Source organism: Barbatula barbatula (genome assembly GCF_947034865.1).
Source record: "Barbatula barbatula genome assembly, chromosome: 1".
NCBI lineage: Eukaryota > Metazoa > Chordata > Actinopteri > Cypriniformes > Nemacheilidae > Barbatula > Barbatula barbatula.
The window spans coordinates 19,484,301-19,497,869 of record NC_136766.1 but is presented as its reverse complement, the minus strand read 5'-3'; the positions used below and the strand labels follow the sequence as shown (position 1 = coordinate 19,497,869).

Here is a 13,569-nt window from a genome sequence, read left to right as displayed (position 1 = left end):
TATGAGCGAAAATCAAAACAGCTGTTCTCTGTCCGTGTGTGCACAGGTGCTTTTACACACGGACATCAGTTCACATTTGGACCACATTTTTGTAATGTTTATTACTGTAACAAATAATTAATTTTGGGGTTTTAATCTGCCATTTTGAAAAAGGTTCCTGAAAGCACAGACAGCATACAAACACTAGCCAGACATGACTAGAAAGCATGCCAAGGAAAAACAGAAGATGTGCTTGAATGACAGATCTATTCATTAATACGGTCAGTAGACCTATTTTTCATCATTAACAGAGTTCAAACTCTCAACACCTTGTCAAAAGAGAGGTTGTTTTATATTACATTATTAATAGGTGGAGCAAGGCTTTCTGTGTCAGAGGCGGTATGGGCTGCGTCTTAAAGATGGAACTTGAGATAGAGAGACCGCAGTCGATGACAGTGTTGACAGGACAGTAAATTGGGCTGACAAATCCCTCGAGGGAGGGTTTATAGGGCCGTGGCCATGAACCATCACATTAAGACTCAGATGGGATGTATATGAGGGTTTTGCATATTTAACACTTAATATCTGTAACTACTAAAGATATATATTTTAAGAATATATGCAGAGCATTGTTTTTACTGCAATTATTCACAGAATTTAATGTTAAAAGATTTGTGCACAGAGAATAGCAAATAACTAGCATAATGTGTTGTCCTACAGTGCCCTCTATTGTTCAGGTAAAAGCGGTTATTATTTGGTGAACATATAATAAAGAATACACACACACAATAAAGACATAAACTAACGGTATAATTTAACTCTAAACAGAACTTCTTTCATCACTCTTTATACATCCACATTAATGTAACAATACAGCAGGACAGAAACCTCAAATACAATAGTTTAACAGGTTCATAAAAACTGTTCCAACTAGCTGAACAGACATTGAAAAAGCTCTTGCAAGTTTGGTCTTGAAACAGAGAACTTGGTCAAAATAAACCAATACAAAGCATTTATCGCAAAAGAGATCTTCAGAGTGAAAAATCACTTATCAAAAAGTGAGAAAATATCAACAGAAAACGAGATTACAAAAATAGTCTGTCAGCCCCCCTGTGGACAATTCCGAGTATTAACAGGGAGCGAGTAACCTGCTTGAGATGAGTACAGAAAAAACATCATGTCTTATTGCTCTTGTGATACGTGAGGCTTTAACATCGTGATATTACAGAAACGTTCAACCTGAGCACCTAAGAAACAATTCTTTCATGCAAGACGTCAGACCTCCCTTTTATCTCTCACCCCCCAAAACACCTACGTATCTCACAGCTCGCGGTGAGTCATGGTCCTCTATAATTAGACATGTTAAATATTTTATGAGAGACAGAGAAAAATAGACTGTTTTTTTCCAAGTGTGTCAGACACTGAAAATACCTGCGTTTGAGGTTAAAAATACATCAAGCGTGTTGCATTTTGTGAAAATGAGTACAAAGTGAAAGTGCAGTGTGAAAGTAGTTTTAAAATGGTTTACTTTCCTAAATACTTCAATATATCAAATTTTGTGTTCAACAAAACAAAAGTATTCAATATTTCTTTCTACTATGGTAGTGAATGATGATTTTCAGTTATTGGTGAACTATCGCTTTAAAACTGCTCAGTTCTTTTTCTATTAAAAAAAAACTGAAACAAAACTATACCCTCCAGGTCTTATTGCCTGAAGGAATGTATTTTACGTTCTTCAGAAAACATTAATTAAAGAAGGGAGGAAACAAACGACAGCACCAATTTACACTTGAGCTTCATTTAGACTCATCTCATAAAAATGCATGCTGACATTCTCAAACATTCATTCTTCATTTAGGGTTGAATTACTCTTAGATGCTGATGAGAATAATATCCATTTAAGCTAAATGGATTCCAAAACACGACGCAGGTCTTTGAGCGTGAAGTGGGCATACCACACGGACCCATAGCGGGCTGAAAGGCAAGTGCCACTTTAACATTCATATAGAGTTTTAAAACAATGCATGAAAGAGCAATAAAATAACTACAACTGCTGATACCCTCTATAGGTTTAAACCGTGTGTCTGCTGCAAACTTTGAAATGAATACAAAAACTTAAAACTGAACGCAGGCTTGCATGAGACCTACAGACTGCCACATTGTGTGCTTTTTAAGGGAGAATGACAATGTTTTTTTTTTAACTTTAGATAGACAAATAGAAAACTATCAGGATAGTGTCACTAGCATCTCCTCGGAAAGGCAGGGCTGCTTAGTGCCTTTTGAAAACATTGTATTTACAAATATCCATTCAAAAGCACTGTTGTTTGTAACTAGTTTAAATGCAACGCGATATTTCACAACTTAGTTTAGTTTAACCTCTAAATGTAATGTGCCAATTACCGTAGATATTATTTCCACTGAAAATATTATTAAAAAGCACATCATTGTATCAAAGTCCACTGTAAACAATTTGGGATTTGGATCCGTAAACAGAATATGTCTGGCAAATGTCTTAAGTATGGAATAATTACAGCTGATATTTTGAGAAGCACACGACAGTTCTGATGAGGATGCTTGTGTCATCAAACCCAGCATGAGGTTTTGAAATGTTTCACCTATTTTCCATTCCCAGATATTTAGAAAATCAAACAAGAAAAACAAACCAACGATCGATGTATCAGTTCAGTTTCTGTAACACATTTTTATAGTAAGACGCTAATGTTGTTCATTTATTTGAGCTTGGACCACAAAACAGCCTGTGAATGGAACATACCGAGGGCTGCGGGCATAATCTCTTGAGGCACTTTTTGACATTTTCATTCAATTCACCTCAGGAGTTGTACATTGCTATGGTCCCCTTGCATATCGAGCTAATCAACACCCTAAGCGACACATTCTTAATAATGCAGCGCGTGTGTGACATGAGTGACATCATGAAGAGCCAAGGTAGTGTTTATGCTATGAGTAAGAAGTGTGTGAAAGCATGTGCTTAAAAAAATTAATCGGAGGATGACAGGATTTAGAAAAATTTCTAAAAAAAGGAGTGCCAAACATGTGGCTAATCCCTGGTTGGAAAAAGAGGGTGAGAAAGTGTGAACGAGGAAGACAGATGGCAGAAGAATTAAAGACAATGAGACAGCATGGGGGGCACGGGAGAGGTGCCCTACTGGGGGTAGTTGTTCTGTTGCCGGCGTTTGGCGGACCTCAACTTCTCGAAGCGGGACTCCATCTCTTCCAGGACCTTGGGGGTGTATCGTACCACCAGCTTTACTGTACCCTGAGCAGCCTTTAACAGCTCTACAGCCTTCTCGTGATGCTCTCCTTCTACACTCTGTAAGACGGAGATGAAGACGGTAATGTCTCTCTTCTAATTAATAATTTTTTCTTTTTGTCCATCCATCCACACTGAGACACTGTTTATGTCCAGTGAAAACGGAGCTCTTGATACAATAAAAAATGCTTCTTTCTTGTTGTATTGTGGACGGAGACAACAAAACATTATGCAATTTCTTAGTCGTGTGATCCAGTAAACTAATCAATATGGCAGCCACATCACTGCTGTGTCTGCCATTTACTTTTGATATCTGAGATAAATATAATACAGTGATGGTATTTAAAATTGTATTGACATGCCAGAGTTATTGGTAACTGAAGACATCGGATAAGCTTCCTGAGGTAATGTTAAGGTGACAGCATAAGGTATCAAGTCGCTTACATCATTCAATTTGCTTAAAACGTGCAGAACGTCATGTGACAGGACGGTGTACGTACCACTCCATTAACAGACAGCAGCTGGTCTCCTCTCTTCAGACCGCCGTGTCGATCAGCGATACCTCCGGGAATTATACGGGAGATGTAGATGGGAGAATTTTGTTCCTTCCCACCCATGATGTTGAACCCCAGCCCCTCCTCTGTTTTTGGGAGCTCCACCACACGAGGATGAGAATGACCCTCACTCGCTGCAAATGCAGCCACTGTAGCCTGGGAACAGCACAAAAATGTTTGTACACCCTGTACAGTGGCTTATAATATAACAATTTAAACTTTACTTCATTTATATTATTAATATTATTATTTTATTGTATAATAATTGTAGACAATAATATTTAATAAATAAACAATTTGTTGATTTTTTTGTATGCTACTGTTATTAAATAAATCATTTGTAAAATGTGTCGTGGTCGACTTTTGATGATGATTTGAAATCATCTCCCATGATTTTAAACTTGCACATGCGTGTATTAGACACGTAAAAATGGTAAAAATGTAAGTGTTGGAACAAAAGATGCATTCTATCTAAAAGCGAATGCTCACCCAGACCTGCCTGAAATGCTTCGTGAAACCACAACCCCACAAATCTACGTCAGTTTGTGGTTGAAAAAATGTATTTGCAAGTAAGGTGGGTGTACCTGTCAGTAGAATTGCTTTGGAATCTGATGTTCCAAATATAGTTTAGTTTCAAATATAGTAAGAGACGTTACATTTCTGTCAAACGCTTGCAGTATTCCACCAATCACTATGCACTGGTAACTGGCCAATCATAGCACACCTCGCTTTTCAGAGCGATGAGCTTTGTATAAATCTGCACGTTTCAGAAAGTCAGGGCAAAGAGGAGATATAAACATGCAAGGTATATGGAAAATACAGCGTTTATAAAAATTTTAGCCGTGTCATATGGCCCCTTTAAAGCAGGGGTCTTCAACGTTTTTCGGGGCAAGGACCCCTTAAATGAGAGAGCATGGAGCAGCTATTAAAATAGAAACAACCCTTATTGTCACAGCAATATTATGTTAGGACATTACATTAGCACTATTATGCATGTTATTGTTGCACACACACACACTTTTCTGTGCATCATTTTTTATAATAAATATAGATTGTTTTATTATTTTGAGGGATTTGCAGCATCAAACATTTTTTATTTACTTCTTAGTAACCTTAGTTTTTATTAAGGCTTCAATAAAAGGACTCACCCTGGTTAATGGCACAAAGACTATTCTAGTGGAGGTAGAGGTTGTCTCTGGATGCGAAATAAATCAGTGCAGATGTTATGCATTCTGTTGTAAAAGCTGGCCGTTTTATTTAGTGTCATTGTTTTTTTTTCTTCCGCTTCTCGGTGCATTGCAGAATACACCGCTATTTTATAATTCTGAGTGTCTTTCTCGTGCATCTTTGCAGATGTGTAGCCAAAAGTACATTTTGGCCACAAAAGCACCTATTCGCATTAATGTTTGTTTATGTTCTTGCTTTGAAACTGTCTATAAATATACAAATAAAAAAACGTCAAAAATAAGATGTATATGTATATATATATCTTCATTACATTAGTCAACTGTTTTAAAGAAGTATTAGAACCAAGGTAATCAGATAATGAGATGGTCGGTCTATCTTTTAACGTTTACGCTAAGAATAGTTAGTAAAACAACATGGTGTGTTACATGGAAACTATCTGACTGTAAAATAAAGAACAACTTACCTTTGCTGTTGCATTGGCCCTCACCTCTGGGCTGCTATTTATATCCACCGTCTCATACACATGCTCATACACCTAAAATGATGTACAACAAAGTCAGAGAATACTGCTTGAATTTGACAAACACAACAAGCACAGAACCTCCCCTGCCAAAACCATCCCGGCAAACAAAACGAAACAAAATTAGAGCTCTATTTTCAGAAACTAAGTGAAGCTTTTTCCTGCATCTCAAGGGCCAGATTCCTGGATCCGTATCAGCTTAGTCTTACACTAAATTGCTTGTGAATAGTAATTCACCCTAAAAAGCCTTTTTAGTCCGGCACATTATTCAATCTGGTTTAGATGATCGTCAGTGGACACAACTGTGTTCAAGACTGGTTGTAATCTGTGACTGGAAAATCATATCATCATGTCTCACATTAGACGTGCCCAGCAGTGAAAATCAGATCTCTTTACATGCCTTACTCCTGATGGTTTATCACTTTTATCAATATTCAATCTCCCATTCAGGACCAACTCTATATAGTACATCCACCCACGTATAACTGCATTGTGCGAGTTGTGCGTGTTTATCTGAGAATCAAGCACACAGTCAGAGGTTCAGTACACAGTGTAAATGTTTGGGGAAAACTGTTGAGTTTGTAATTAAGCACTTATTCATCATAAAGGAACAGCAGTTACGTCCAATGCCATCACATGCGATGCGACATCCTAAACAAGCATCTGAAGAAGAGTATGTGTGGCCTTGGTTTAAAGAAACAAGCTGAATAAAGATTGTTGTGTCCTGCCAGGGGCCTGTTTTGATAAGCCTGTGTAGTCACAGATCTGAGACACAAGCCGGAAGCAAGTTCAACTTTCCCTGAGTTTCAGTGAAATAATGATGTATGGCAAAGACTAACAAAACAGGACCCATTTTTTTAAATGTTGAGAATGTGTTACCTATAAATCGAGGCTACAATACAGATATATGACCAAATTCTGACTCACATGTGAAACCACTGACAGAATATCCTGTATGAATGTGCCATTCTTTAAAAAAGTTTCTGCTGAACAACATTTTTATTATAATTATTTTAAGATAAATAAACTTGCTATTATTATATCATGAACATCTGGAGCAATAGTAAAATTTACTGCCCTCGACATTGCCCAAACTGAAACTGTGAGTTAAAAATATGCCAAAATGGAAACAAGTAAAAGTTGCAAAAACCCATATACAGCCGCAGATTTTTTTTGACTATTTCTAGTTTTCACTTAATTCGCATTTCTAGATGTATTGTTGCAATTCCAGCCCAGTGTCTGTTGAATTTAAAAAGTCACGCAATTATTGTTTAAAGATGTGACATCACATACAACCTCTCCTGTGATTACAAACAATGGCTAATGTGATGGCAACGATATACGTAAACCTACCGACATTCATTGGAATGAAATCACAAGAGGAAATAATTATGCGAGGGAAATTTTTTGTTGCATAATAACAGTTATATTTAAGGGATAGTTCACCCAAAATTAAAAATTCTGTCATCATTTACTCACTTTCGAGTTGTTCCACATGTGTATAAATGTCTTTGTTCTGATGAATACTGAGAAAGATATTCAGAAGAATGCTTATAACCAAACAGATCTTGGACCCCATTGACTACCATAGCAGGAAAAATTCTATCTACGGTTTTTGTTCTGTTGAACACAAAAGAAGATTTTGAAGAATGTAGGAAAGCAAACAGTTCTGGGGCCCTTTTGACTACCATTTAAATTTTCCTACTGTGGTCAATGGGATCCAAGAGCTGTTTGGTTACAAGCATTCTTCCAAATATCTTTCTCTGTGTTCAGCCAAATAAAGAAATGTATACAGATTAGGAAAAAGTAGAAAGTGAGTACTTTATTTTTGGGTGAACCATCCCATCGTTTTTTAATCGACTTTTACAATATGTTTTGTATACCGCAAAAGTTTTGTGCAAATCTGTAATGGAAACTAGGATTGCAGTCTGATAAAAAAAAATCAAAATATAGTCTAGTCCCTTACCTAATACACCTGATAAACAGGGTTAGTTAGATAACAATGGCACTTTCAGTTTCCTGTAACCTAGGCAAAGAAATCTTCACATTTGCCCGCTTTAAAGCTCAACTTCATTCTAGGATTTCAAGCAAGATGAAGAACAGCAGCTCTGGTCTAAACGGCCCTTGAGTTTAACGGTGAGAACGACAGATGACCAAACAGCAGGTTGGAGACAGATCAACTGCCAACAGTCTTAGATCCATGACACCGGCAACGGAACACTACAGCTGAGTTTTATGCCCAGGCTGGAACCGACAAATGGATTGATGCTATTTGTGTGCTTCAGAATCGATATCCAGTTCTTCTGCATAGCGACTATCTTATGTTCTACACTTATGAGCATGCTGTTACGAGCACAAGGGATGTGCGTGTTTACCTGCTTGAGTACTTGAAAGATAAATCATCAGAGTACTCATGGTGGACTTGGGGGGGCTGATGGAGCAGTTCCGTCTGCCTTATTTTGAGTTGATCTATTTTTAGTTGGTCTATGTCACTCTTTGGCTGTTGCATCACATCTTGCATTATTTTTTCAGAGTACATGCGGGTTATTTGACAAATATTACAACTTTTCAAAATCATTCTACGTATCCCTTCTTTTAGTTACATTTCAGTAAATCACAGCTCAACCTACTGTAGGTGTTCTTGGCTGTAAGACATCTTATAGACCCTAATATCAGCCCCATTGACAAAAAAAGTTAAGCCGAAAATGCCATTTTAGTTATCATTTGCAATTAGGTCACTTCTAAATGCTTAAATCTCTTATAATAGCACATGATACACAAAACATTTTCAGCACTTTTGAGCCCTTCTGACAACTTTGGAATGGCTTGTGTTTTTTAGTCCACCTGTCTTTTTTTAGAGGGATAGTTCATCCCAAGATAAAAATTGGGTGATAATTTTTCCACATTAATGTTGTTCAAAACCCGTATATGACTCTTCTGTGAAACACAAAAGAAGATATTTTAAAGAATGTCTCAAGTGTTTTTGTGTCCAGAAAATGGAAGTCAGTGGGCTTGTTTTGGTTACCAATGTTAACATCAAAATATCTTTTTTGTGATCTGTAGAAATAAAATTCATACTGGTTCAAAATGGCATGAGGGCTAAATAATGAAAACTGACCATTTATTTCTGTTTGAACTAACTTTTCATCACAGTGAGTTCCCTCAGGCGTGCCTGAAAAGTGTACTTTTTGACTAGAAAGCCAGCGTTGCTGGAGTTAGGTGGTGACAAACTCTAGGACCAAAGAGTCCCCACTTTTAGGTTTACAGGGGAAAATAAAACATATTTTCCCTTGTAAAGCTGCTTTGGAACAATGCACATTGTGAAAAGCGCTATATAAATAAAATTGAATTGAACTTTACTCATCATGGCCCTTAAACTACACAATAGGATGGGAGCATCAGAGTGTCATTTAAATACATAGATGTGATGCTGGCACATTTACCTCCCGCACAGCATTGCAGAACTCACTCTGCAAAACCCTCTGCAGTGCCTGGAGTTTCTGGGGAGGCACTTCCCCTGTTCTCTGGAGCTTGTCCAGCAGCTCAATGGCACGAGATATGTCTGTAGAAGAAAATTTGCAAAACAATGAAGCAAGGCCAGACCACAGATAATCATTTGCATCACGCCATATGGGGGTTGTTGTACTTCCCATTACGATTATTTTCCCTTTACAACTTCTAATAAAAAACTACTGTTTGCTCTGCTGTACTGTTTATTGCAACGACAAATGTTTTGCGTGTACAATAACATCCCAATAATCTGTGTGATTTCCTTACAGCTATAACGATACGTCATTGAGGCCATTTAAATTGAAGACTTAAGTCATACAACTCATTTCCAAATCCTTTTCAAGAAGAAGTTACTGGTCTATTATTTAATCTAGGTAATTTGAATATAATCTAATATCAAATGCCACAGCTAAAGATCTCCGATGATCACAAATCAGTGCTTTTGCTAATACACTTTATACTTAGTCAAGCTTCAGTCACTCACCTACGTTACACAAAAAGCTGTCAGATGCAGAAAGGTGAGCTAAGAATGTCAGTGAAAACTCAAAACCACTAGGATTGCTAACATAGACATCTCGAATATAAACACAGAACGACCAGCACTCTCTGCTAGCAGCGCTCTGGCGTTACCGCTTTTGATAGCTAACCTCATGTTTTGCTTTTATTTAACACAAGCACGTTAATTTAACGACACAAAGTGTTCATATGTACGTTTTTGCCGAATAGATTTATTAATGTCATCAATTGTCTGATAGTGTAAACGGGACCTAGCTCGCTGTCGTCCACTAACGTAACATTAATCCATCTATATTCAGTGACAGCGGGATGTTTCGACCAAAGTGTGTTATTTTACAATCTCGTCGCAAGCCAAAGACTGTTTTCGACTGGCAGCTTACCTCTTTCCAGACGGACAGGTTCCCCTAAAGAGGCCATTTATCCGGTGTATTGATGTTTTTGTTTGGCGAAAGTTTATGCTCCCGTCTCGGTGTTTCTTGTTAGCGGCTAGCTAAGCTTAAACGCTCTGGCTAATGTAAAGGGATTACAGGGCGAGTCGAGAGTATAATTGCTGCGCTGTAAATGCGCAGTCACTTTGCATAGCATAACAAACACAATTCCATCATTAGCCTTAAAAAATCAGCTCAAATAGTTATTCCTATCCATCTATGCATCTATCTATCATCTATCTATCTATCTATCTATCTATCTATCTATCTATCTATCTATCTATCTATCTATCTATCTATCTATCTATCTATCTATCTATCTATCTATCTATCTATCTATCTATCTATCTATCTATCTATCTATCTATCTATCTATCTATCTATCTATCTATCTATCTATCTATCTATCTATCTATCTATCTATCTATCTATCTATCTATCTATCTATCTATCTATCTATCTATCATGATGAGTCATTCTATTTCACGATAACGAATATTCACGGTAACAATCTCCCATTAAAATTATATATTATTTTTCTTAGATTAATTAAATTGATTAATTAGATTAATTTATTACAGTTAGTTTGAATGCTCATCATACAGTTATAATGTAGGAAAGTCATGAAAATGTACTTAAGATATCAAATTACGTTTATGAGATTTATGATTTATTTATGTATCTTCTGGCTGTATCGTATGTATACAGTTGGAAGATATACAACATGTATAACAACGAAGTATGAATATGCACAAACAATGAGAGTACATGTTATGACTTATAAATTGTCGTGTGGCGTCTGTACTGAAGGTCTTCATCGCTCTTCGCTGTATATTGCTGCTGTCTGTCATTGGGATTGTTTATTTTCGCGCTTGTATTTGCACTGAGTCTGGTGACACGACGCTTCTCCCGAAACGGGGGTTTGTGGCATGTCACGTCAAAGCATCATCATCACTCATTTCAACGCAAGTTTCGGCTCGCCTGAAGTTGAACTTTACAATCTGACTTCTGAAATACGTGAGAATTATCTTTTTATGCACACGCGCAGATCCATGCACGAGCACTGCGGATGTGAGAAGCGCCGGACTGGAACGAACACGAAACTACAGACTGAAAGAATGTCAAAAGAGTATTTGATTTGTTAAATTGTTACGGGTGCATTAGTTCACATGGTTTTTCATCATAACGGCCAACTTCCAGAGAGCCGAGTTGACCACGCCTACTTATTTAACATCCCACGGAATCTATCTATCTATCTATCTATCTATCTATCTATCTATTTATCTATCTATCTATCTATCTATCTATCTATCTATCTATCTATCTATCTATCTATCTATCTATCTATCTATCTATCTATCTATCTATCTATCTATCTATCTATCTATCTATCTATCTATCTATCTATCTATCTATCTATCTATCTATCTATCTATCTATCTATCTATCTATCTATCTCTCTCTCTCTCTCTCTCTCTCTCTCTCTCTCTCTCTCTCTCTCTCTCTCTCTCTTCTCTCTCTCTCTCTCTCTCTCTCTCTCTCTCTCTCTCTCTCTCTCTCTCTCTCTCTCTCTCTCTCTCTCTCTCTCTCTCTCTCTATTTATTTATTTATTTATTTATCTATCAACACACATGAACTGTAAGTATTGATATGATTTAGTTAATAACTGACAAATAACAGAAGGGAAAACGTTTTACTTATTTTATTACCAACATCCACACCCAAATGTGTTTTTATATGAGCCTTTTATGTTTATATTTCTACATTGGCTCTGTCTTGCTGTAACATTAGCTTTTTATTCTGCCTCACAGAGCCAGAATCAGCAGAATCCAACCAAGACAACTGGTCAGGATTCTGAGCGAAAGGGAAATAGAGAATAGAGTGTCCTACTTATAGCAAATGGGACAGGGCCCCTGCTGGGTCTTACCAAGGACTTCTTTGAACTGGGGAAAACCTGAACCTCACAAAAATAACTCGGTCGTGTGAGTTGCTTCGTGTGTAAAATGTACCATTACTTTGTTGCATTGTCCGTTTTTTGTCTATTCCATTAACAGAGGCTGTTTGTGCATGATGTTATATACTATATTTTTAAGGTAACATTTCAATCAATATATCAAAATCTCAAATGAATAAAGTACTTTTTTAATAATCATCTACAGCACAAGGCTATTTTGAATAGACTTGCACAGTACCATAATTCTGTGTTGCAGTGGTAGTAGATGGTGTTAGAGTTAACTGGAACTGTTCTGAATGGTATGTTTACTGATAAAGGATGCGCGCATTATCTGTTATTTTGATTTCCTGGCTGAGTGTTATTTCTTTATTGCCTGGTAGGCCTACACTTATGATGCACTGAGATACTTACCATAATCAAATTAAACCCCCGTGTCCATCCTTATCTGTGTCGGATGGTTTCTGTTCAGTTGTCTGATCACAGCCTTTGAAGTAAAGCAGGTTTGTGTATAGGTCGGTGTTGAGGTGTATCAGATATCAGGTAGAGTGCATTGGAGTGTTGACTCTATTGATCTATCTTTCAGACAAAAAATCCTAATCTCTCAGAGATAGGGATGATACCCTGTACCCTCTGACTACTCCTAACTCCAAACACAGGGCACATTACCTTCTTCAAATGACACGACTGGTTTCCATAGAATTACATGTCACATTCACAACTCTTACCTGAGAACTCTCAGTACACAGAGATGTGTTGATTTGTTTTAGCTCATGCACGCTACTCGTTGACGTACCAACAATCTTCACTTGTGAGATTAGTTAAACTTGCTTTGATCAGGGACCACTTGATTACACAAAGATATGTTGAGAACATGGGCGATACTTAAATGTATCTTTCTCCTTTTTAAAATCAACTAAATGTAGGATCCGTATGCTGTGAGAGAAGATGTTCTCTCCAACGCTTGTGCCCAATTTAGACCTGCAAAGGGAGAGCTCAAACTTTATTGAGATTGGTTTGGTTTTTCAGTTGCCTATAGTAATTTTATTTCTTCAAATATTTCAATTTAATATTGCAAACAACTTCACAACATACAAAATGAATTATATTAATCCAGAACACATGTCAATGAATAAATTTTATATATATTTTATATATATTTTTTCATCTTGTGGGGATAAAAAAATAAACAGCAAAGCTTTGACAACAGCACCTTGACATAGTATGTATTTCCAACATTACCTTGAGAAGTTGAGGATAGTAAACAGACAGAGTACTTAGAGGAGGAAATCCTGTTACGGTTGAGAATGTAAACGGAATGTTTTGGTCGGAAATCATTTCCTTGTTTTCCCAAAGTGGACAGTTTCTCAATTCACGATTGAAGCAGCATGCAAGGTTTTTTTTGTCGTTTTTTTTCTCTCGTATGTAATTCTTCCTCACCCCTCCTCTCCTCATCTCTCAAAATCTTGGCAACGTAAAAAACACAATGTCTTGAGGAATGTGATATAGTAATTTGAACTGGGCGCAAATGACTGATCAGATCTTTTTTTTAATTGTTTACAAGGTCATGAATATGTTCAATAAATAGACTGTAGTATCACTTTTACTGTATAAACTTCATCTTTTTTACATGCAGTCCATAAAATTTTCAT

The 13,569-nt window shown here is 36.9% G+C and overlaps 1 protein-coding gene across 1 annotated transcript; it reads right to left on the bottom strand.

Moving 5' to 3' along the window:
• Positions 1 to 616: 616 nt before the first annotated feature.
• Positions 617 to 10,220, bottom strand: lin7c (lin-7 homolog C (C. elegans)). Its single transcript, XM_079466841.1, has 5 exons — positions 9,919 to 10,220; positions 8,956 to 9,074; positions 5,456 to 5,527; positions 3,751 to 3,960; positions 617 to 3,310 (listed from the first exon to the last, which is right to left on the bottom strand). Exons 1-5 carry the CDS (start codon positions 9,953 to 9,955, stop codon positions 3,143 to 3,145), a joined length of 606 nt encoding a protein of 201 aa, XP_079322967.1. The 5' UTR covers positions 9,956 to 10,220; the 3' UTR covers positions 617 to 3,142.
• Positions 10,221 to 13,569: the final 3,349 nt, after the last annotated feature.

Excerpts from the sequence above, each read along its gene's own strand:
- lin7c (XM_079466841.1), bottom strand. The coding sequence starts at position 9,955 with ATGGCCTCTTTAGGGGAACCTGTCCGTCTGGAAAGAG. Across the intron at positions 3,961-5,455 it reads GGGCCAATGCAACAGCAAAG|GCTACAGTGGCTGCATTTGC; the intron begins GTAAGTTGTTCT and ends TGCTGTTCCCAG. Across the intron at positions 3,311-3,750 it reads TGCTGTCTGTTAATGGAGTG|AGTGTAGAAGGAGAGCATCA; the intron begins GTACGTACACCG and ends TCCGTCTTACAG.